We start from the raw sequence: 24630 nt of genomic DNA, 5'->3' as shown, positions 1-24630 counted from the left end.
ACCAATTCCCTGCTCTGCCTGCAGCCCTTGCCCAGCACCAAGGCCCATGGTATATCCAAGGGGCACCCGACTTGCAGCAGCAGATTTTTGCGGGCAGAAAAGAAGGTGGAGGGCCTCTTTTCAAGCCATGAAAGGAAAAGTAGCATCCAAATCAATCTCTACATACAGGTCACTCTGTAGAGGCACAGAAATTGTGGCATGCCAGGTGCTGTTGGACTCCAATTCCTATCAGCCTATTGCCAATGGTCAGAGGTGATGGGAGTTGTAGTCTGGTGGGATCTTGACAGCTACAGGTTCTTCCACCCCTATAATGGTACCTTGGTTCTCAAATGTCTCTGTTGATGAACATTTCAGAACCCAAACACCGAAAGCCCGGAAGTAAATGCTTCCATTTTCAAACGAGCATCGGAAGTTGAACGGCTTCTGCTGCGTGTTTTTCATTTTTCTCATTTGAATTCGCAGGCAGCCCTTTGCACCTCGGTTTTCTAATGTTTTGGAACTTGAATGGTCTTCCAGAATGGATTATGTTTGAGAACCAAGGTACCCCTGTACTTTACATTGTCAGTGTAGGGAGACACATAGCAAAAGCCACACAGCTAATGGCTAAACGAAAACATCTCCATGTGAAGGCCATGCTCTAAAAATGTACAGCATGCAAAAATGGGGGTGGGGAGTGGGGGTGGGGGGTGGGCAAAGAATACCTTACCTCTTCATGATTTGTTTCCCAATTGGTGTTGAGCCAGTGAACCCAAGTTTACGAATGTCTGGGTGTTCGGACAAGCGTTGCCCTACTAAACCTCCTGTGTGACATAAGTAAAATTAAATGTTGAGCTTTAGTGTCATTGAGGACTTTGTTTATTTCAGTGATTTAGTCGTGCTGCACCCCATTCCCTCCATCCTCTTTGAACAGAAAAGAGAAACCGTTGCATAAGTGCTTTACCTGAACCAGGCAGAATATTGATAACGCCTTTGGGAAATCCTGCTTTCACAGAGAGCTCTGCGAACTTTAAGGCAGTCAGTGGAGTTACCTACATAAAAACACACACCATGATTTTACCAGACTGCCTGCCTGCCTGGTATGCAGACATACAGGCAAAGAAGACAGTTTAAGCCAATTATAACATTGTGATAACATAAAACCAACACAGATGATCTATGCGTATGGTATATGGAAAATTGTAATGTTTACAAAATCCTGTAGCATGGTTTAGGGTTGTTGTTTTTTTTAAAAGGAATTGTATTCCCCCCCCCCCGCTCCTGTCTCTCTTTATTGTTCTTGTTTTCATCTAGTTGAGTTATAACACCTGCCTTTGTATTTTTGATGTTGGAGGACAGAATTGTGTGTGACTGTGCTGTGGAATACACTGCCTCATCATCACCACCAGTAGCCTTGAAGTAAGATTCAGTTGCCTGTCTGGTCAGCTTTTGTTGAGGGAAAAGTGTCAGGAGTATGGGCAGGAGTCAGGCTCTGGGGCCTGTAGTGCTTTGCAGGACTGGGGCCTGCCTCAGCTTGTGCTGGAGAAGCAAGGAGTGGTCACTCAGGTGAGGCCACTTGATACCTCACTGCACCTGGTGGCAGGAGCTGGGAGGGATAAAAGCTCAGCATTTCCCTTCAGCTCTTTGCCATAGCAACACTACCCCTGCCTGGTTGCCTCTGGCTCCTTGGACCCTTGCCTTGCCGATGCCTTGCCTTGCCTTGCCAACGCCTTGATCCTCGACCCTTGGACCCTTGCCTTGCCAACGCCTTGATCCTCAACCCCTGGGCCTTTGCCTTGCCGACGCCTTGCTCCTTGACTCCCAGACCTTCGCCTCTGCCTTGCTCCTTGACCCTGCGACTGCCTGTTGCTGGACCCTCAGCCCTGCACCTGTTCCTGCTTCTACATCACCATCTTGCCTCTGGTCCTGACGTCCTCAGTCAGGGCTTCAATCGCCCGCCGACCGGACCGTGACAAAAAGAAAAGCGCACTGCCTTGACTCAGGCGGCAAAATGTTTTGAGATGGCCCTGGTAGGATTTCCCTCCTCAGAGTGTGAAATGTGATTTCCATTGTTAACCCTCCTCAACAATGGCACATTCTTCTTTTATTATTCTTCCTTTAAATTATTATTATATTGGAAGCTTTTAATATTTAATGCTGTTTGTTTTAATATTCGATTGGGAGCCACCCAGAGTGGCTGGGGAGACTCAGCCAGATGGGCGGGGTATAAATATTAAATAATAATAATAATAATAATAATAATAATAATAATAATAATAATAATATCTGTGCACTTTCTATCAAGGTCAATCAGTGGATGACATTGGTAGAAACTGTCTGGGGCAGGGGTGGGGAACCTTCATTAGCCTGAAGCCACATGTCGGTGTTGGGTGGGGTCAGAGGCAAAAGTGGGCAGGGCAATGAACATGAATTTGCTTTAGTACTAGTTACAGGTAGGTAGCCGTGTTGGTCTGCTGTAGTTGAAACAAAATAAAAAAATTCCTTCCAGCAGCACCTTAGAGACCAACTAAGTTTGTCATTGGTATGAGCTTTTGTGTGCATGCACACTTCTTCAGATACCTTCTTTAGATAAGAACTTTAGTACAGCAGCCTTGTTTCTGGATACACATCCCTGCCTTGCACATCCCTTTCTTGACTTTCTTGATGCCTTGTTGGCGTTCAAGGATTTACTCCAGCTAGGTAAAAGAGCAAGGTAGGTGGAAAGGAGGGCTGATACGGGTTGTGGTTTGGGGAGACAGGTGTGGCTGGGAAGCAGGCCGCACCTGCTTCCCAGCCACACCTGCAGAATATCCCAGAATCTCAACAGAGAAACCCAGAAGCCTGCATTTCGTCCCTAGTCATAAGGTAGACTGTAGACTGGAGGAATCCCATATATCAAGACATTATCAGCCTGCTTGATGTTTACCTGTGCTGGTTTCAGAACTAAAGTGTTGCCAGCAGCCAAACACGCTGCACTCTTCCACGCGAGCATCATCAGTGGGTAGTTCCAGGGAATGATGATTGCACAGACACTTTAAATTGCATGGAGGGGAAAAAATACAGAAATAAAATGGGTTTTTCAAAGAAATTTGCTATTAGTTAAACACTGAATCTTATCTAATTCCGTTAGCAAAAGAAGAATTTGTCTTACCCTAGGGGTTCTTTCTTGGTGAAAGTTAAGTTATGGTTCGGCCGTGCATGGTTAATTGGAATGGTAGACCCCTAAATGAGAAAGCAATCATCATTATTTTTAAATGAAGGTGGTAAAAGATGCATCCATCATATCATCACATTTGTTTGAACAACATGTTTGTTGTTAGCAGGCTCCTCCAGATGGCCTGTTTATTGATTTGCTTGCACAAAGCTTACTTGGAGGTTACATTATATGCAGTCTTTATTGAGCTTTTCCTCTGGTTTGTTTCCACTTAATCATTCATTTGTCGCACATCATTCAGTGCTTTTCCCTGTCACTTTCCTAGCTGCTAAAAGTCCAATTATTTTAAAGTGGGTTTGCTGCTCTGGAGCAACAAAACACTTCAGTCCACTTAAGTTGCGCCAACCAACAACAACAACAATAATAATAATATTTATACCCCACCCATCTGGCTGGGTTTCCCCAGCTACTTTGGGTGGCTTCCAACAAAATATTAAAATAGTCCGTCAAACATTACAAACTTCCCTAAACAGGGCTGCCTTCAGGTGTCTTCTAAAAGTCTGGTAGTTGTTTTTCTCTTTAACATCTGGTGGGAGGGCTTTCCACAGGGCGGGTGCCACTACTGAGAAGGCCCTCTGCCTGGTTTCCTGTAACTTGGCTTCTCGCAGCAAGGGAACCGCAACTGCCAGAAGGCCCTCGGCGCTGAACCTCAGTGTCCGGGGAGAGCGATGGGGGTGGAGACGCTCCTTCATGTATACTGGACTGAGGCTGTTTAGGGCTTCAAAGATCAGCACCAACACTTTGAATTGTGCTCGGAAACGTACTGGGAGCCAATGTAGATCTTTCAAGATTGGTGTTATGTGGTCTTGGCAGCCGCTCCCAGTCTAGCTACCGCATTCTGGATTAGTTGTAGTTTCCAGGTGACCTTCAAAGGTAGCCCCACATAGAGCACATTGCAATAGTCCAAGTGAGAGATAACCAGAGCATGCACCACTCTGGCGAGACAGTCTGCGGGCAGGTAGGGTCTCAGCCTGCGTACCAGATGGAGCTGATAGACAGCTGCCCTGGACACAGAATTGACCTGCACCTCCATCGACAGCTGGAAGTCCAAAATGACTCCCAGGCTGCGCACCTGGTCTTTCAAGGGCACAGTTACCCCATTCTGGACCAGGGAGTCCTCCACACCTGCCTGCCTCCTGCCCCCCCCCAAAACAGTACTTCTGTCTTGTCAGGATTCAACCTCAATCTGTTAGCCACCATCCATCCTCCAACCTAAATCTACACACTTCAGTCCTTCCTGCAAAAGACTGACAGTCTGGAGGAATATCAGGTGATGTCCCTCTGGCCTAAAGAGGGAATTCCGGGGTGAACAGTCACATTAATGCTATTTGGGTGGAACTCCGTAGCCCTATGCAGGGCCGGTTCTTCATAGACCCCCGGTGGCGCAGGGCACCATGGCGCCGGCCCGGCAGGAGGGCGCCGTGAGCTGCGCCCGCCCGCTGGCCGGCCGGTCCGCTGCGCAGCTGCGCGCTGCGCCCACCTGCCCACCGCGCTGGGAAATGGGGCGGGAGGGCGCTGGAGAGATCGCGCTGTGCCTGCCCGCCCGCCACACAGCAGCGCCGCGCCCACCCGCCCACCGCGCTGCGAAACGGGGCGGAAGGGCGCCGGAGAGATCCGGCGCACCATGGCGACGGGGCGCTTAAGACGGCGCTGGCCCTATGTAACCTTAGCTGATAATCTGTGTTGCAAGGAACCTCTTTTTTGCATCTCATTCCTGGCCATGGATTGCCAATACCTTCTATAGCAGGTAACAGAAAGCAGTGTATAGCTTGCTTAAAACGGCCTCGCGGTCTAGCAGGCTTAATAAGTGCCTGCACACCCCACACACCCCGATTCTATAGGAATCACGTGTGACAATATGATACTCCTGCAACAAGCAGGATCTTGGAAGGATATATCTTTTTCTCATACATCAAATGAATAGGAAAAATATATTGATGGAATCCCATGCTAATTCTCTGAAAAGGACCAATGTGTGCAAGAGCATGAATCCCCTTGCTGTTTTCCCAAGGATCAAGGCCAACTCAAATGTTAGCTTGCCTGTATTTTGTCACACCATCCAGCAAAGTATCGGAATGTTTGCACTGACATTCCGATGTGGGTCTTCAAAGCCAGTGTGTAAACAGCTCCTGAATCAATAGCTTCAATGGTTGCCAATTCCTCTTGGTGTTCTTCCATCAAATCTGCAAGTCTTTAAAACGAAATAATGACATACAATGTAAAACATAAAATGGTGTGTTTGTAAAGCCCTATATCCGAAGAGCAGAATTTATGCCGCAGATTCATTAATATTTTGAGTAGAACCAATGGTTTTTAGTGAAATGACCAAAGTGTGTGATTTGAGAATCACTTTTATGCTGCAAAAGCACAGAAGATGGGTTGGGAAAGCATTCTATATTTCTATGCACACACATACGAAATCAGAGGGGCAGGAAAGATAGCCAGGTCAAATTGTCAGATTAGAACCATGAAGCTCACTGGCTGACTTTGAGCCAGGCACTATTTCTCAGCCTAACCTACATTGCTTTTCTGGGTCTTGAAGTTCTGAATTACCAGGTCTTTATATAAAACAGACAGATGTGTCAGAAATCTATTTTTCTTCCCTTTTTGATTTCTGGGTGCCATTCAAATTAGTGCACATAGACAAACTTGCTGCAGTTTTTAGTTCACAGATATTTTCCTTACAATGTGCTGTTCTGCAAATAAGGTAAAGGTAAAGGGACCCCTGACCATTAGGTCCAGTCGTGACCGACTCTGGGGTTGCCGCGCTCATCTTGCGTTATTGGCCGATGGAGCCGGCGTACAGCTTCCGGGTCATGTGGCCAGCATGACAAAGCCACTTCTGGCGAACCAGAGTAGCACACGGAAATGCCGTTTACCTTCCCGCTGTAGTGGTACCTATTTATCTCCTTGCACTTTGACGTGCTTTTGAACTGCTAGGTTGGCAGGAGCTGGGACCGAGAATCGGGAGCTCACCGATCAGCAAGCCCTAGGCTCTGTGGTTTAACCCACAGCGCCACCTGCGCTGTTCTGCAAATACACATTGATTAAAACATCCACAAAAATGAGATCTTGATGTAAATGAAACAATCATTTCAAGATTCCCTTTTGCAGGTGATTTAATCAATGCACATAGGAGCAGATGTGCTTATTTGCTTTGGTAACGTGTGTGTGTGTGTGTGTGTGTGTGTGTGTGTGTGTGTGTGTGAAAATGGTGGCAAACTGCATGCAAATAAAAGAAAAGAGAGATCTGCAGGAAAAATGCAGCACAGAAAGCCGATTGTCAAGGGTGTTTCCCAGCCAAAGGAATGCACACAGCAGATAGTCATCTATTGTCAAAGCTGACACAGTCATTTCTATGGCTCTGAATACCCACACACCCCAGTCTAGCATCTAGGCAGCTATTCTCGGGTCTGCACTGCACTCTATGGAGCAGCTGCAGCAACAGGGAGCCACTCTACCAGTTTATGAACTTCCTCCCAATGGGATGCACACACGTAGCCAGAGACTACATCTGTGTGGAAGCTGCTTTCGCTCTTCCCTCTTCAATCCCCTCCTGGTTCTGGGAAATAGTGGTGCAGGAAAGGGTAGGGAAGCACTTGGCTCTTCACTTGCCTGACCTGCCTCTTCCTCCTCTTCTTCTGACGCATCCTGTGCTCCACCCTCCAGCTCTGAAGATTCCCCTGCCTCTGACTCTTGCCACCTGGCTGGTACACAGTTCCCCACAAATCACTGCCCCCCCTTCCCCCAGTGTGCACACTCATTAATGTCCAGCCAGTCCCTGACACTGATTTAGATGCAATAACGATTCAATGAATAATTGTAAGTGCTAAAATAATAAAGTATTAAAATTTAAATAAATAATAATTATAAGTGCTCCTAGGGCAGGTTTCCATAATCAGAACTCTGCTCCTTTACTTATTCCAGAACCTTATATGTGCAGAATATCCACAGAATCTGATCTTCTAACTTAGGGTTATTCTCTCTCTCTCTCTCTCTCTCTCTCTCTCTCTCTCTCTCTCTGTGTGTGTGTGTGTGTGTGTGTGTGTGTGTGTAAGATTACTGCTTTATTCAAATAGGGCATAGCGTGATTTTACACAGGCAACAAAGGAACATACAGACCTGCAACTGGTTTCTTAGGCATGCCATACCTGTACAATATCCTCCCTCTGTCTCTTGCATTCATCTTTCCCCATTCACCATGCTCAAAGGCATTCTTTGCTGCTGCAACTGCTTTGTCAACATCATTCACTGTAGCGAGCGACACTTTGGCAATCACCTGCCATAAATACAGAGAGAGGCTTGGTCAGAACTAACCTTGCTGCTGAGCTTACTTCCTCCAACGCAAAGATGCCAGCAGGCAGAGCAATCCCAGGCCTCCCATTTGGTGGGCTGGGCTGGTGGCAGGTGTTTGGACTGAGTGGAAACATCCCTTCACTTGGCTGCCCTGGTTGTGCTGGCTTCCCATTGGGCACTGCTATACAAGCTATACACTCTTGAGAGTCCCATGGACTGCAAGAATATCAAACCTATCCATTCTGAAGGAAATCAGCCCTGAGTGCTCACTGGAAGGACAGATCCTGAAGCTGAGGCTACAATACTTTGGCCACCTCATGAGAAGAGAAGACTCCCTGGAAAACACCCTGATGGTGGGAAAGATGGAGGGCACAAGGAGAAGGGGACGAGATGGTTGGACAGTGTTCTCGAAGCTACCAACATGAGTTTGACCAAACTGCGGGAGGCAGTGGAAGACAGGAGTGCCTGGCGTGCTATGGTCCATGGGGTCACGAAGAGTCGGACACGACTAAATGACTAAACAACAACAACAACAACAACAACAACAACAACAACATACGGTACAAGCATCATTCTGTTGGCATAAAGCTCCTCCTTCCACTTGGCAGTATTGCTGCTGGGGGAGCCTAGTGGAAAACCCTGTAAAAGGGCTGTTCCAAGGGTGGTATGGAGGCAAGGCTGAGTCATCCCAGGATCCGCTGGACCCCAAGTCAGTCTCAACAGTCATCTCAAGCTGGTGTTGGACCCAATCACTGTGCCAGCCTAGAACTGTCACAGGTAATCATTTGTAATATGGCACCATGTGCGAGGACAAAATTTGGCACAACAAATGGGTCTTCTCAACCTTGTGACCCCTCGGCTCAGCACCCTGTGCAGGGGAACTGCCCGCACCGCCCTAAATCCAGCACTGCAGGGATCAGGCTCCATGATCCTTCTGCTCTTGAGAGTGGGACTCAGACCAATGGCTTCAAGATACAAGAAAGGAGATTCCGACTAAACATCAGGAAGAACTGTCTGATGGTAGGAGCTGTTCAACAGTGAAACCGACTCCCTCAGAAGGTGGTGGAATCTCCTTCCTTAGGGGTTTTTAAGCAGAGATTGGATGGCCATCTGTCTTGGATGCATTAGTTGAGATTCCTGCATTGCAGGGGGTTGGACTAGATGACACTTGGGTGCCCTTCCAACTCTACGATTCTATGATTCCATCACTCTGTAAAGTCCCACTGGCAAGGAGACGGGAGTTTGCCTTGCACTCTAATACACTACACTACAACAGGGAAGAGAAGGGGTGGAGAATCACTCAATCAGTGCAGCTAAGAGATGAACAACTTTTTGCACCTCCTAATTTAGAGCTTTTCCACCCCACTTGGCCATAAGAAGAGCTACAATGTGTAGACATTGTGACCAGTGGCAGTGTGTTATTACCTTTTCAACTCAGATTCTCAAACAGGTTGCTCTGGCACAACGGAAGGGATTCTTTGTATAGTACTTACTACATTTTAAAAAGAGGTCTGTATAATCCAGATACAAAAAAAAACTCAGAGAAAGACAATGTGGACACTAAGGGTTAACTCACAGATCCATCGGTTGGATTTATAGAATCGTATGTTCTCCCATCTTCAGCATTCACAAACTGCCCATTAATAAAACACTGATATGGCATCTTCACAGTCATACGGTTGACATCTTTTGAAACCTAACAGCAAAACAAAAACCACAAGCTTCAGTTTGTCCTCTGAACTAGCATGTGTGAACTATGCCCAGTGAACTTCATGCAAAAACCATTAAGCAGAACAAACACATATTTTGAACGGTTCCAATTCATTTGCAGCCTATATTAGGATCCAAATGTTGTTTTTGAGATCCCATCAATTAGTGTGTAGGATTTAATCTTCAGTTTACCTTCAGACAAGTTATCTACAGTATATGTCAGGTGATTTGATTCTAACAGCTACAGTTGTACCTTGGATCCCGAATGCCTTGCGAGTCAAACATTTTGGCTCCCAAATGCCGCAAACCCAGAAGTGATTGTTCCAGTTTTTGAATATTCTCTGAGAGCCTTCATATTTCTACGTTTGTTTGGCTTAGTGTTACATGCAAACTGGGCCAATGTATGCCTGGGGATGCACTATGTTCTACAGAGGGGCATTGCAATGTAAAATTTCTCCCTTACTACACACCTTGTCAATTTACTAGCGTAATGAAAGAAAATGAAACTTTTTTTAAAAGCTACTTACGTAATCAATTACTAATTCTTCCTCCTTGTCTTCTCCCCTGTGCTTTCTGACAACCATTTGGATGAAATCTCCAAACTTGGGCGCCATATAGACATCTTCATTCTGTAGCTCAAGTTCACCATATTTTTGCTTAATCTCTTCAATCATCCTTGGGAGACAAAGAAATCAAACAAGTGAAAGTTGACCAAAACAGTGAAATCAATACAAAACTGAATGGGATGATCGCATGTGGCTGCTTTCATTTCTCTCCCCCCACCGCTTTTGCACTGACTACATCATGAGTCATTTGAGTCTTCATCTTTCAAATGGCATTTTGGAGCCATACTGTTTTAAATGGGAGACACCAGAGCCGGCAGCCTGGAGGTGTACCTCAGCAAGAGTGGATTCAGGCCATGTTCAAGCAACTTAGCTTACACTGAGTGACAAGTTGCTCAAAGTGAGGAGTTAGGCTAGAGGTAGTAGTAATATAAGGCTTGATGGGGCCCTATTGGCTCCCAAGATCACTTGATCCCTTCCTGGCCGTCAAGCTGCGACCACTGTTATGGTGGTTCTGCAATGCTGCAAAGATCAAGCCAGAATGTCTCTCTGCTTGCAATCTGACCGGAGCCAGCCCAGGACATTTTGTTGCCTGAGGTGAAAAATGAAACAGTGCCCTTTCCGCCACAATTCCATGCACAGAAGCTGACCAGACTGGCAGCTGCTCTTACCTTTAACACTGCTGGCACCTGAGGGAAGCGACAGGTTAGCTTTAGAAGATTAGGCTCTGCTTCCAGCATCTCTGAGTTGAGACCTTACAGGAGGTTGACTTACCTAACAACATCCATAGAAGAAGCTCCAGATTTAAAGAAGTCCGTGGCATCCTCAATCACAGCCACGTTGCTCAAAATTCCCTTCCAAATGGACTGCAAGATATGGAAAATGTATGAGACAACGATCCAAACAAATCCATCTACCAATCAAGCAAGTTGGTCTAAATATCATGCATTGTAGAAACTAACATCTTTGAACTGGGCCCCACTATCGACTTCCCAACTAGCCTGCAATGTTAAGCCAAAGCCCTGAGGTCCAGCTCCGAGGACCTTCTGGCGGTTCCCTCCCTGCGAGGATACAGGGAACCAGGCAGAGGGCCTTCTCGGTAGTGGCACTCGCCCTGTGGAATGCCTTCCCATCAGATGTCAAGGAAATAAACAACTATCTGACTTTGAAAAGACATCTGAAGGTAGCCCTGTTTAGGGAAGTTTTTAATGTTTAATGCTGCATTGTGTTTTTAATATTCGGTTGGGAGCCGCCCAGAGTGGCTGGGGAAACCCAGCCAGATGGGTGGGGTACAAATAATAAAAAATTTTATTATTATTATTATTATTACCCACTTATTATTATTGGCTATTACATATAGTTTCATTGGATCTCATGTTGTCAGCTGCCCTATGATCCTTCCGAGAGGAAGGCCTAGATATACATTTGATGAATGAATGATATGCATCCTCATGGCAACCTCTCTCTAGTTCTTGAAGTTCCCACACCACTTGTGGCTCTGCTTGGAATAGCCTGAACATAGAACCTGTCAGGGGCTGGCAGGGCTTTGAGGAATATGTGGCAGAGGCAGGGGCCCCCTCAAGGCTGATCCAGAGGAAGGGGCCAGTGATTTATGGAGTTTTTTTGCCACCTGCGACTCTACAATTCTGTGATTCTATGATTATTGTTCACTGAAGTTCAAAGAGACTTACTCCTAGGTAAGTGTGTGGAACCTTATTTATTACTTATAGCGCACCAAAAATGTTCTAGGCTTTGTAGAAAGGTTAAAAAAACACAGTGTGTGTCTCCAGGCTTAAAAGCCCACCGCACATGTTCATCGATTTTCTCTCTCAAAACCCAGAAATGGTTTACCTTGATATTTTCTGCCATCTCATTCTCTTCTTCAGTAAGTTCTATGGCAGACAGCTCATCACTGGAGAAGTATTTAGATGCTGGTATCATTCTTCCATCTTCAAACTGTAGATTTCTTACCAGCAACTACAGAACAAGAAACAAATATAAAATGAAGCTAGCAGTGTAAAAACAACAACAACAACCTGTAATAAACAAAGCCCCCGTTCTAAGAATTTATAATTATTAACAACAGCAATATGCTTTTTTAAAGACCCACCCTCAACCAGCAGGTTCCATTTAAAAATCTAATACTAAGAATAGTTTAAACAAATCAAAGTCACAGTAATAGGGTGACACATATCTCAGGCGTCACAGGGCAGGGTAAAGATGTGCATCTTCAGAATCCTAGAATCACAGTGCCATCACAAACTCAGTCCTTGTCTTGAATTGCATAAGATTCGCATTGGAATCATTGGGGGTTTTCCTTGATGTTATCCACCACTTATAATTCTGGTCCAAACTCTACGATTCTATGATCACTTAGAATTGCAGTTCATTCTTATGTCCAAACCCCGAGACTGCTTCTGAAATGCTTACCATCTTTCCATCATTGCCAAACAGAACCAGCCCGTTCTTCGTTACAAGACCAGGTTTTGCAGCACCTTTTATTGCCAGTTCTTCACCCAGAGGTGGTGAACCATGAAGTAATGATGACCCATAGAAAGTAACCACCTGTTTTTTTAAATATAAAAAAGATTATTATTTTTTACAAAAAGGAAAAAAAATCAGCAAACAGTGGGCAGCAATGCTTGGATTTTACACAACTGGCAAAGTGGGCCTTGCCTGTCAGGGGTAGTTTATGGGGAAATTCCTATTGTAAACTACATCGTGCAAGAGGAATATTTCGGCGCCAATTATAAGTGCATCTAAATCATGGATGAGGAGCTTGTGGTCCTCCATATGTAGTTGGATTGCAACTCCCGCAGCCTCAGCAATAATAGACGATCACCAACATCTGGCCACAGGTTCCCCTCCCTGATCTAAATGAATGTCCTTGGCAAAAGTATGATTCAAGAGATAAAAGCAAAATAGCATCATTTCTTTGTCATTAATATATTTTACATTAGAAGCACCTACTGCCTATGTTACCAAGGCTGGATGTAGACACATCAAAGAAGTGTTTCAGTTGAAAGCACTGTAAATTTAAACAGGGAAAACAGAGAAAACGGGACTCCACATTGCCACAATGTTCTATTGCACATACAACACATATAAATCGCTTTTATATACCAGTCTAGCTGAGTCCTAAATCATTCCTCAGTCTTTCAGCAGTCATGTACTGATCCTCATTCTTGATAAGACCTTGATCTATACTCATTTGGCTATCAAAAGGCAACAGAATATGCTTGTTGTAATGTACATTGTTTACCTGGTCATCAATCATTGCCCAAGCTCCAGGTACTTTATCATGCCCTCGGATCCAGTTGTGCAAAGCTGCAGCTGATTGATCCCAAGAAATCTAGGAAACCAAAATGCACAAGTTACTTATTCCTACTTACATACCATATCATACTGTTTAGCCATTCCAAATATTGGTTACATTGGTCAAGGGCTGTGTTTGGACTTCATGATAAACTATGGCTTACTGCGACAAGAGCAAACCTAAGGCTCATGTCCAGAAGCAGATTGAAAGCTTTCACTTCTGTTTTTTTCACATATAAAAGTGTTTTTGTTTTCCAAAAAGAACATAAGAACAAAAACCCCTTTATCAAACATTTCTCTCCCCATCCAACCCCATCCCCAGATCACAGAACCCTATGGGGAAATGTTTTTCCAAAGTTTCAAATGTGAGTCTAGCGATGTTCTGTTGAGTATGTGATGAAAGGATACAACATTTCTATAAAATTGTCCTTGTCTCCTTTTCCAGCTAAAGCTTTAACTTACTTAGTCAGTTGCCCCCCCCCAAGTGCTATGGTCCAAACTTTTTGTTTCCATTGTGACATTTGCCAAATGTTCAAAGGATTTCCAGTTTGGGGCAACAAGTTGTCAAGCTGCTACTAAAAGAAGAGGAATCAATTCTTTGTATCTCAGATTGACATTTTCATTTTTAAATATTGCTAACAATACTAAAGTTGGGGTACAAGTAACACTTCATTTGGGGATCAAACTTATTTCCTCAACAGCATTCTTCCAAAATGGTTGTAATTTGTAATGCCCACCACTTATGTATAGTGGTTCCAACTTCTTTACACCTTAAAGATGTTAAATGCCACTTGTGTGGGAGCTTTTTCACTTCTGTTTTTGTTTGACTACAGTTCAGCCTTATGCATAGACCCTAAAATGAGGAACATCTGTTGAAACACACCAACTTCATAGCTCTTGGTTTTAAGTTGACTTGTGTCAAACAAATCATAGTTAAGGTTAACCACAGTTTATTGGGTTTGGACCATATGAGAAGCTGCAGTTAATAAAAAATAGAAACAAGAGCTTCTGATTTATTCCTTGCGGTCGCACTGCAGGAAGAAAGAGAAAAGGGAAGCAAATGAGCTCAAGGTTCATTTTGGCTCTCTCTCCTCATGAAAAACCATGTTTGACCATGACATCTGATTGTGACAATGGCTACAGAGCTGAGATTAATAACAAGCAACATAATATGAAGCAGAGAAAGTTAATGCAGCAGAATATTCATTTAATCCTCATGCAATGAGACAAAATACTTTTCAGATGTTACTAAGAGTGCTATTTTGTGAGACAGATTGCAACAGTTGTAAAAAAGAGAGTAAAGGTAAAGGTAAAGAGGTAAAAGTAAAGAGGGCATCTTCTGTCTCAGGATACTGGCAATGTCCTTATTTAGATAGCATTGCAATATGGTAAGGAATGAACCTTAGCCTAAAATCCTGTAGGATTGCACTGTTAGTCAAGAGATCTGCTTCTGTACAAGTTAAGATTTGCTTGTCTTTTTCTTCTGTTACTTAGTCCATCCAAAAAAAAGAGGCTTACCTGGTATAAATAAAATAAAATAAATCCTTCCAGTAGCACCTTAGAGACCAACTAAGTTTGTCATAGGTATGAGCTTTTGTGTGCATGCACACTTCTTCAGATACCTTCTTTAGATAAGAACTTTAGTACAGCAGGCTTGTTTCTGGATACACATCCCTGCCTTGCACATCCCTTTCTTGACTTTCTTTATGTCTTGTTGGCGTTCAAGGATTTACTCCAGCTAGGTAAAAGAGCAAGGTAGGTGGAAAGGAGGGCTGATATGGGCTGTGGTTTGGGGAGACAGGTGTGGCACACGAAAGCTCATACCAATGACAAACTTAGTTGATCTCTAAAGTGCTACTGGAAGGATTTTTTAAAATTTGTTTTGTCTACGCCAGACCAACACGGCTACCTACCTGTACTTGGATTAAATAAGTAAAGGAAACCAGAGGTGGCTGATCTGTGGCACTCCAGATGTTGCTGAACTATAACGTCTGCCATCTGTGACCGCTTGGTCATGGTTCCTGGGCCTGATACAAGTTGTAGCTCAACAACATCTGGAGGGCCACATGTTAACCTGTTCTAAGGAACTGACATGAATTTAGTTTTTTTTGTGTGTGGTGGTCTTTAATAGTTCATCTGTAACTGCTTATATTCTTGCAAGCTTATATTCTTGCATTAATAATGACACAGAAACTTTTTTCCCAGAACAGATATTCCATAGAAAAGAAAAACTAGTGATTATTATTTTTTATTTTTTTTAATAGGCTGAGTTAAAGGGAAGAGCAGCTGTTCCATATAAATTGATCTCTCACTGGAGATTCCAAGGAGGTCACTATGTTTCTAATTATAAATGTCTGCTGTGGAGGCATGTTGCAGTTCCTTGGAATTCATTCAAGAATGAGGGTGAGGAGGTTAGCTGTCTTATGAGTGTAATAACGTAGGCCTACTACAATTAAAAAACAAATCTGGATCAAAGAAGATAAATCATCGATTAATCGACATTTCCTCTTAAAAGCAATTGGGACTGAATTCGAAGAGCAGTAAAGTTCCTTGTTGACATTAATCTGGGGGATTTGGGATGAAGTCACAGTCAGCACAGCAATAAATGTGTGGGTAGAATAAATTTATAGTCCAGTTATAATGTTGTTGGACTCCAACTCCCACCAGCCCTAGCCTGCATGGCCAATGAATGGTCAGGGATGATGGGAGTTGTAGTCTATGTGCGCATGTTGGTTACTACCATTTAATAGTTCTTTCAATGAATAAACTAGTTATGGAAAGAGGAACATTCTGAGTGTTTACGAAATGTATGTAGAAAGTGTCGAATTTGGCCCTTGTTGAAGGATACCAGCACAGCGGAAGATCCAGAAAATTCTTCTAGTTTTTCGAATAATAGCTTATAGATTTCTTACATACCCTGGTGTTTTAGTTTAAATTGCACATTGATTTGCGCTCACCAGTACGTGAGGTGTTCCAATTCATTTCGTAAATAAATACATTCAGTAAATAAATAAATACATTCTACAGGGATGAACATTAGTGGCAAACCTACAAGTGAAACTTTTGTATTTTGTCATTGGCTGCATTTGAATGTAATGCCAAATCACGGTTTAGTGTGAAGTGAATAGGCCTGACCTCCACCAGGGCCTGTGCAATCCCTGCTATCCCCTTCTCCTGCATGTCTGAGGAAGAGGAGTTTGGAAGCTTTACCTTTTGCTTTTAGTTAATCACAGTTTGTAATTTTGTCTGTATGGGGAACTTTATTTTACACCAACTATGTTTAGTTTAAATGAACCAGCTTTACAAACCACAGTTTCAAGTTATCTTGTTTTGAAACTAATCATAGTTAATGATTCCCAGTTTGGACAAAGCTGACAAACTAAAGCAAAAGCTCCCAACTCCTTGTTTTAAGAGGAGAGGGAGATTGCAGAATCCCATTCATGTTATGCAAAACTAAACCATGGTTTAGCATCATGCCCAAATACAGCCATTATATCAGAAACCACAGGCACACCTTGAGCCACAACACACTGTTGCCAACAATACCTCTGCATTTTCTTTCTTCTGAATGCCTTCATAAGTTGCCCCTTCTTCAGGCTGAGTTATATGAGGAGCTTTGCCATCAGCAATTAACTGTACAGCTTCTACCTAAACAACAACAGAGTTTTGATTGCTCTAGGAATCAAAATGTTCTTTAATCATTCTTACAGCTATTTAAAGGACCAATTCCAGCATGTGTGATAGCTGCTTGAAAATCCTATCAAGGGACCAGCATATCAATGGCATTTTATTGGTAGTATTTGTTGCAATGTATTGCCTCAGAACACCTGAATTATAGGCACTTCCACACTGTTCTCAGACAGGATTTAATTACATACCAGCAAATTCAGATTGTGTAGTTATAGTTGATTAGGAAGTCTTCTACAAAAACCTGCTTCCTGGGGATTATTATTTTTTGTGATAAAGAAAGTGAATGGAAAGTGTGAAATAGCACTTTCTTTGACACAGTCACACAGCATTGTCTAACTTCCCCACAAATAAATTAGAATGAAAGCTCCTTAAACAGCCAACACTGCCTAATTTCCATACAAAACCAAACCAAGCCAGGATGAATTCCCAGTAAATAGGTCTGGAAGTGCCCTATGAAGTTCTATGTTCAACCCTAAATTAACCTTCATTTTATTATATTCAGTTAAATATTCAGTAACTTCCTGGATAGGCCTCAGCCCCATGACCATAACAAAAATACAATAATATTGGCCTACTTCACTAGATTTTTGAGGTAATGTGTAGTGGTTAGAGTGTCAGAAAAGGACCTGAGAGATAAGGGTTCAAATCCCCACACTGATTGTTTTTGTTTATGTAAAGAATTATGCAGAAATTCTGGTTTTAGTATGCTGGCTGTTTGCCGTAATAATAAACATTGACATTGACACTTACTGGGTGACCTCAGGCCAGTCACTGTCTCTCAGCCTAATCTACCTCACAGGGTTGTTATGGGGATTGAATGAGGAGGGGAAGAACTATGTACACCACCTTGAGCTCCTTGGAGAAAAAGGTGGGCTATAAATGCAACAAATACTAATATATGTGAAGATTTTTGAGCTGTTAGAAAACTGCTAACTAAACACCAAGTAGTATTGTTACCAAATATCTGTCTAACAGTTTGTGCCATATTCTTCTCCAGACCAAAATTCTGATTTTTGAAGTGCCCATTGACATGGCTTTTTTTTTAGCTCAGATTGTCTTACCATAGCTTTTATTCCTTCTGGGAAAAGAAACCGATTGTACAGGTCATCAACCGTATCATTTGGGGCAACATCACATTCCCTCTGTAGGAGAATTGGCCCTGTGTCCAGACCATCATCGGCCCAGAAAATGGTGAAGCCAGCCTTTTTATCCCCTTGGATTAAAGTCCTGAATGTAAGCAAAAAGTGAGGTATGAATGAGATCAAAATGTCTTGATAAAGCAATATCATTTCATTATTTGCAGCTATAAGACAGGTGCATAGATTGCCTTGCAAACTTTGGAAGAGTCTTTAAAAAAAACAAAAACTTCCCATCTTACCTGACCGTAAGCCAGTCTGGCTGAAACTGATGGGCATTGGAGTCCAAGTACACCTGGAAGGCCACCAGTTGCCCTTCCCTATTCTATAGTGGGTAGATGGCCACTCCTTGCCTGGTCCCTCTTCATCCTTCAGCCTCCCACCTCTCATGCAAATGGATGCTCAGCTAGGCTTTTATCAAGCCTACTCACCAATTGATTGCAGAAGCACCTCTATGACGGGGAAGAATCGATGGATGGTAAATAATGGAACCATGCTTCGGACTGTCAATAACATCCATGGGAATGAACTGTGTGCAGTACGGAAGGATGTTCAGCTCTGCTCCAACGGATTTGTAGGCTTCAATAACTTCTTCGACTGGCTTGCCCTTAACTCTCCACCTTGGGAACTTAAACACAGGAGTCCCATCCTTTTCTGCAGCTGATGCTGGCAAATAAGGGGGAAAGACCACTTGCAAATATTCTTGGTGACTGAAAAATTGACATAGATAGGTAAAATATGCAAGGACAAATCAAGCCCCCTTCTCACCCTGCTTTAGCAGTCGGAGCTAGCCAGGTGTAGACCAGGTATGGAGAACCTCCTGGAATGGCTTCTAATTTGGCCCACAAAGCAGTTTCCCCCAAGCTACCTGACCCATCCCTGACCAGCAGTGACTTCAAACCCCGCTGGGATTGGCTACACCCTAAAGTTTATCCACTGACTACCAGTGACTTCAGCCCCACGGGGATGGGCTAGGAATTTTCGTTGCAGCGCAGCTTGAAGTCAAGGCATGATGGAAAAGAAGAATGGGTCACCTGACATCATGGTGCTGTCAGGTGATCAATAGCTGGGAAGCCCCACCCACTTACCAAAGTGGGGAAAATTAAGGATCCAGGCCACTGGGCTGAAAAGGTTACTCACTCCTGATCTAGACCATGTATAGGGTGCCTGTGTGTCCTATTTTATAGACAACAGTTTCCAATTTAACAGACTTTCTTGAAGTTGCCTATCCAGAGTTAGCAATTGGACAGCAAGCTGGGTAGGCACCATCTCAAGATGGTGAGATGGACTGTATTTTTTATTTAATCATAGGCATTATTTCTAAATGTGCATCTATAAGTATAAATTAGCAGGTGTACATATTGTGCAAATTTACATCCCCTTTCAGGGATGTGTTTTCTCCTTACTTGAGCAATCCTTGTGAAAGAAGACAGGACATTATAGGCTGTTGGATGGCAGCTAGCAAATTGAGGTTGAATCCTGACAAGACAGAAGTACTGTTTTGGGGGATAGAAGGTGTGCAGGTGTGGAGGACTCCCTGGTCCGGAACGGGGCAACTGTGCCCCTTAAGGAGCAGGTGTGCAGCCTGGGAGTCATTTTGAACTCACAGCTGACCGTGGAGGCACAGGTCAATTCTGTGTCCAGGGCAGCTGTCTATCAGCTCCATCTGGTACACAGGCTGAGACCCTACCTGCCTGTGGACTGTCTCGTCAGAGTGGTGCATGCTCTAGTTATCTCCCACTTGGGCTACTGCAATGCATTCTATGTGGAGCTACCTTTGAAGGTGACCCGGAAACTGCAACTAATCCAGAATGCGGCAGTTAGACTGGTGACTGGGAGTGGCTGCCGAGACCATATAACACCAATCCTGAAAGACCTACATTGGCTCCCAGTACGTTTCCAAACACAATTCAAAGTGTTGGTGCTGACCTTTAAAGCCCTAAATGGCCTCGGTCCAGTATACCTGAAGGAGCGTCTCCACCCCCATCGTTCTGCCCGGACACTGAGGTCCAGCTCCGAGGGCCTTCTGGTGGTTCCCTCCCTGAGAGAAGTGAGGTTACAGGGAACCAGGCAGAGGACCCAGCGGTGGAGGAAGCTGATCGGGTGCCTGGGGTGGGGCCAGCCAGGGCAGGATGCTCTGCAGGGTCTCTGAGTAGTCCGCCTGCCTCCTTCCACTCAGCTGCCCTACAGCTGGGGGGGGGGGAGGCAACGGGCAGACTGTTTGGGCAGCACAGAGCCTGCGTGCGCCAAAGCCACCATGGCTCTCCCAGGAGAGATGCGTGGCTTGGGCACGCTGTAGGCCCCTTGCTGAGTGCTGCCCGGCATTTTGTCACCCCCCTCAATGGTGACACCTGGGGTGGCCCGCCCCCACTGCACCCCCTTCCTCCGCCAAGGGCGTACCCACCACGGGGCAAGTTAGGGCAGCTGCCCTACTCTAGAAGCAGGGCTGGTGGGCAGAGGCGGAGCACAGCCCGGCGGAGCGCGAGTTCGCCATTCCCGCCGCGCCGCACCCTCCCTCCAGCTCCCCGGCACGCCCTCAGGCAAGGCCAAGCGCGGCGGGGAACCAGAGAGCGCGGCGGGCGGGAACGCTGAACTCGCGCTCCGCTGGGCTGGGCTCCGCCTCTGCCCACCAGCCCTGCTTCTAGGGAGGGGCACAGCCCGGCGGAGCGTGAGTTCACCGTTCCCGCCCACTTTGTGGCCCCTCCCCTTCTGTGCCTTGGCCCCTCCCCTTGCCCCCCCCTAGTTTTGATCCTGGGTACGCCCATGTCCTCCGCCCCTGAGAGGGCTTTCTCGGTAGTGGTACCTACACTGTGGAATGCCCTCCCATCAAGGAAATAAACAACTTTCTGACTTTGAACCAGGTAGATCATTCTGGATTCATTCTTTCTGACTTTTAGATGACATCTGAAGGCAGCCCTGTTAAGGGAAGTTTTTAATGTTTGATGTTTTATTGTGCTTTTAATATTCTGTTGGGAGCCGCTCAGAGTGGCTGGGGAAACCCAGCCCGATGGGGGCAGAGTATAAATTATTATTATTATTATTATTATTATTATTATTATTATTATTATTATTAGGTCTTCCTACGGATGCTTCAGATCTTATGACAATACTGGAGTGGTGCAGTAAGGGCTTGATTAGTGCTATAATTTGGCGTCTAATGATGCAGCCTGTGATTGAATTTGTTCAGCTTAGCTGTGTGTTTGGTGAAGAAATTGGATGGCTGCTTCACAACAAACCCAGCAGCAACACATCTCAGCACACAGGAAGCAAAATGAACACGGGTCACTGCATTGTTCCTGTTATAAAAAATGATAGTCACACAAAAAAGGTGGAGTACTTACCCAAAGGGTCAGCCTTTCCATTTTTGTCTGGGACTGTGAACACTCCCACAACTTTGTGGCCTTCCTTTTGCAAGTGCTTGTAGACCTCTTGCCCAAAAAGGCTCTGGCCTATCAAAGCTAGCTTTAGTTTATTTTGGTAATAATCCTGTCAACAAAAGACCTGAAGAGTTAGCTTGTTCTTCTGTAAATCTTGTATTGCTTCTTACTCAGTTAAGTTGTCCGACGGACAAGGATAGCAATTCATCATAAGATAAGAGGAAATGTGCACATAATGTATGCTTGGTCATCAGCTCACAGAATTCTTTTTGCATCATTTTAACCCTCTGAACTTGATGGATAAGTTTGCACATGACCGTCCCACATCCTATCTAGCAGCTCTTTGGAAGAATAGGAACATAGGAAGCTGCCTTCTACAGAGCCAGACCATAGAGGCAGATTTAGGGCACCGCAACCGGTGCTGCTGCCCCGGGTACCAAGCTGGGGGGTGGGGGGGGCACTGCAACTCTGACGTAGTGAATTGAGCAGAACTGAAGGCGAGAGGTGGCAGTGGAGATGATTTTTGACCTTGCACAGGCAGTGGTGAACTTGGCTGCCCGGGGTGGCACCCCCTGGGGGTGGGGCGTCACTCCGCAGTGCGCATGTGTCCTGACGCATGCATCGTGATGTCACGACGCATGCACAAGGACATACTGCACATGTCCGCACATGCACAGTCTGTCCGGGTTGGCGCTGCTGCTCTGCTTGGCCAGCTACGGAGCGGTTTGCCGCCGCTGCCCAGCAACCGGCTCCGTAGCACGCTCTGCTTCTTCCTGCTCGGGCAGAGGAGGCGAGGGGCGGGACAAGGGCACTGCCCCCGCCAGAGTGGAGCTAGGGGCTGGCCACCCCCTTTGCCCCTCCCTTGCCAATCGCCTGTGCACAGGGGGCTGCTGAAATTTGAAAGACCGAAGCCCACCCCTGCAGACCACTGCATTCATCTAGCTCAGCATTATCTAAAGTGAGGGGCAGCTGCTCTCCAGGTTTCAGGCAGGAGTCTCTCCCAGGCCCCCTGGAAGGGATGGAACCAAGGACCCTGGTAAAGCAGATGCTTTCCAGTTCCTAGCAATGCATAGCTGGGCACTAAAATAGCCGCTCCAGGAGATAGCTCTTATATTCATCATATAAAAAAAAGCAAGAGGATTCCTTTCTGTTTCTATGGTGGGCTCCTTTTCCAGCAAAGAAACTTGCTGTGGCAACCTAAAGCAAAGCCCCTCCCCATCCATATGCAATGTGCTGTCGTCAGCCATTCGTTCTCATATTTAGCATTGCTGATGCAATCCAAGCTGCTCGGCTTAAGCCTTCTTCCTATAGCAATCCCTTGACACAGTTCCCCCTCTCCATTCAAACTACTGCTGACGCTGCAGCAGACAGTGTTGTCAAACACACTGTACAATCCAGGTTTCTGAAAAGCAGCAGTTAGCTGGCAGAGACTGCGAATTTCACTGTTGAGACTGGAATGCCTCCCTTACTTGCACACACATTTTAAAAGAGAAACTAAAGGGCCCCTTTGCCCCCTCCCCTACCTGAAATCCAACCACAAGTGCATTTCAACCCTACTTTCAGTGACAACAGCAGATCTCCTGCCTCCAGAAAACAGGTGTTGCTATAATGGTGCAGGTGCAGGTATAATTTGGGGTGTTCAATCTGCCCCCCAATTCAAGCATGTGCAGAAACCGCCTACTTGACCATTGGACCTCCTATTGGTCTCGTCCACTCAATCCGCCAGAGAATATCGCAATACTCCACAAATAGCCATGGCACTCTTGCAATCATGTTGAAACCCAGAAATCACAAAAGCAGCAGCCATGTCTCTAGGTTTGCAGAAATAGCATACGTGGCTAAGAAAAGCATACCTGGAGTGCCTGGGGTTCCATGCAGGTGAGTAAGCATAGGAGGGATGGCGTGCCTAGAAACCATGCAGATTGCTAGAGGAGGGAAATCCCCTCATCCATGCCCAGAAGAATTGCAGCTCTTCTCCCAGTCCCCAAGAATCTAATTCACTCTTAGGGAAGGGCCATAGCTCAGCTCCTTTGCATGCACAAAGTCTCAGGTTCAATCCCCAACATTTCCAGGTAGGGCTAGGAATGTCCTCTGTCTGGAATCCCAGAGAGCACCTGCCAGTCAGTGTACACAATATGGAGCTAGATGGGCCAACAGTCTGAACTGGTATAAGGCAGCTTCTTGTGTCTCTAGTTACAGGCTGGCAACTTGAGGGAAATTATCTACAGTGCTGGTATAATGTTGGAAACCTGGTTCCTAGAAGCCTTGGGTTCCAATCCCTGCTCGGCTGTGAAGCCTGGTGGGTGACCTTGAACTATCTCTCAGCCCAGTTTACTATACAGGGCCATTAAAAAAATTATCCTGTTATAGCTCCGTGAAAGCTGATTTGAGGTTTTTTTATTTTTTATTTTATTTTGAAGAAGACAGCAGGCATGACACAATTATAGTCTTTGATGAAATAAACGTCCCACCCTTGGGTGAGAACATTGTATTTCCCCGGTGTTTGGGGGCATAAGATACAACAACTGCAGCCAAATGCAATCTTGGGAATGAAGATGGGCCAATTAGAAAGGGAAGGGAGCAAGTGTGTGTGTGTGTGTGTGTGTGCGCGCGCACACACACACAGGAAAGACTCAAAGCACAACCTTTCCACAAGCAGGGTAACACAACACCAAACTTGTACTGACCATCCCGTTGTGGGAGAGAGGGTTCCCCCCCCCCCCAGGTGAAGATCTTTACCATCCAGGGTGCTGAGATTTTTTTGGGGGGGAAGAAAAACCTTACCTTTAAGAGCATCCCACACAAAAAGTCACTTTTCACTACTATCACCAGTGCCCAAATTCCTCTGACAAGTTTTTTTTTGGGGGGTGTGTGTTTTCAAATTGTCCATTCACATTATGAAAGGCCCACTGGCCTCCCTCTCCTCCACTCCAACTCTTTCCCATCTAATTTGCTGCCTTGTGAACCGAAACGCGCCCAAATCCTTGCAAGAACCATCAAAGCACAAGGGACACCTCTTGGCAAAAAGCCTCTTTCCCTTCCGGGGGGGGGGGTTGGGGTGGAAGAAGGCAGCGACGACAGCATCCTTCCTATCTGCATCTGCAGTTCAGTTTATCTATACTCACCGTGGCGGTGGAGGAAAATTTCCTGAGCAAGTGGTTGGTTTTGGAGAGCATCGCTGCGCCTGAGAGAGCCGGTCCAGAATAATTATAATGGGAGCAGCTTCAAGAGCGAACCATTTCTTGGCCAGCGGAGAGAGAGAAATGAAATTCTAGGAGATCGCTTGTCCAGCTTTTGGTACCCAGCGGCGGCAGCGTCTAGTCTGATGCAACCCAGGCAAGCTGCCTTTGGCC

The 24630-nt window shown here is 45.3% G+C and overlaps 1 protein-coding gene across 1 annotated transcript in view; it reads right to left on the bottom strand.

Moving 5' to 3' along the window:
- ALDH1L2 (aldehyde dehydrogenase 1 family member L2) overlaps positions 1-24630 on the bottom strand; it is a 30454-nt gene extending 5824 nt beyond the window's left edge. Inside the window, exons 1-17 of the mRNA XM_035128107.3 lie at positions 24403-24630; positions 21242-21386; positions 18332-18566; positions 17826-17991; positions 16621-16722; positions 13022-13111; positions 12190-12324; positions 11611-11736; positions 10534-10625; positions 9724-9871; positions 9063-9182; positions 7342-7469; positions 5231-5381; positions 3128-3198; positions 2903-3008; positions 941-1028; positions 707-800 (exon numbers count right to left, since the gene is read on the bottom strand). Coding sequence (XP_034983998.3) covers positions 707-800; positions 941-1028; positions 2903-3008; positions 3128-3198; positions 5231-5381; positions 7342-7469; positions 9063-9182; positions 9724-9871; positions 10534-10625; positions 11611-11736; positions 12190-12324; positions 13022-13111; positions 16621-16722; positions 17826-17991; positions 18332-18566; positions 21242-21386; positions 24403-24453 — 2048 coding nt within the window. The 5' untranslated portion in view covers positions 24454-24630. The remainder of the gene's footprint in view (positions 1-706; positions 801-940; positions 1029-2902; positions 3009-3127; positions 3199-5230; positions 5382-7341; positions 7470-9062; positions 9183-9723; positions 9872-10533; positions 10626-11610; positions 11737-12189; positions 12325-13021; positions 13112-16620; positions 16723-17825; positions 17992-18331; positions 18567-21241; positions 21387-24402) is intronic.

This window comes from Zootoca vivipara, chromosome 9, assembly GCF_965207765.1.
Source record: "Zootoca vivipara chromosome 9, rZooViv2.hap1.1, whole genome shotgun sequence".
Taxonomy (NCBI): Eukaryota; Metazoa; Chordata; class Lepidosauria; order Squamata; family Lacertidae; genus Zootoca; species Zootoca vivipara.
This window is presented reverse-complemented; position numbering and strand designations above follow the sequence as displayed.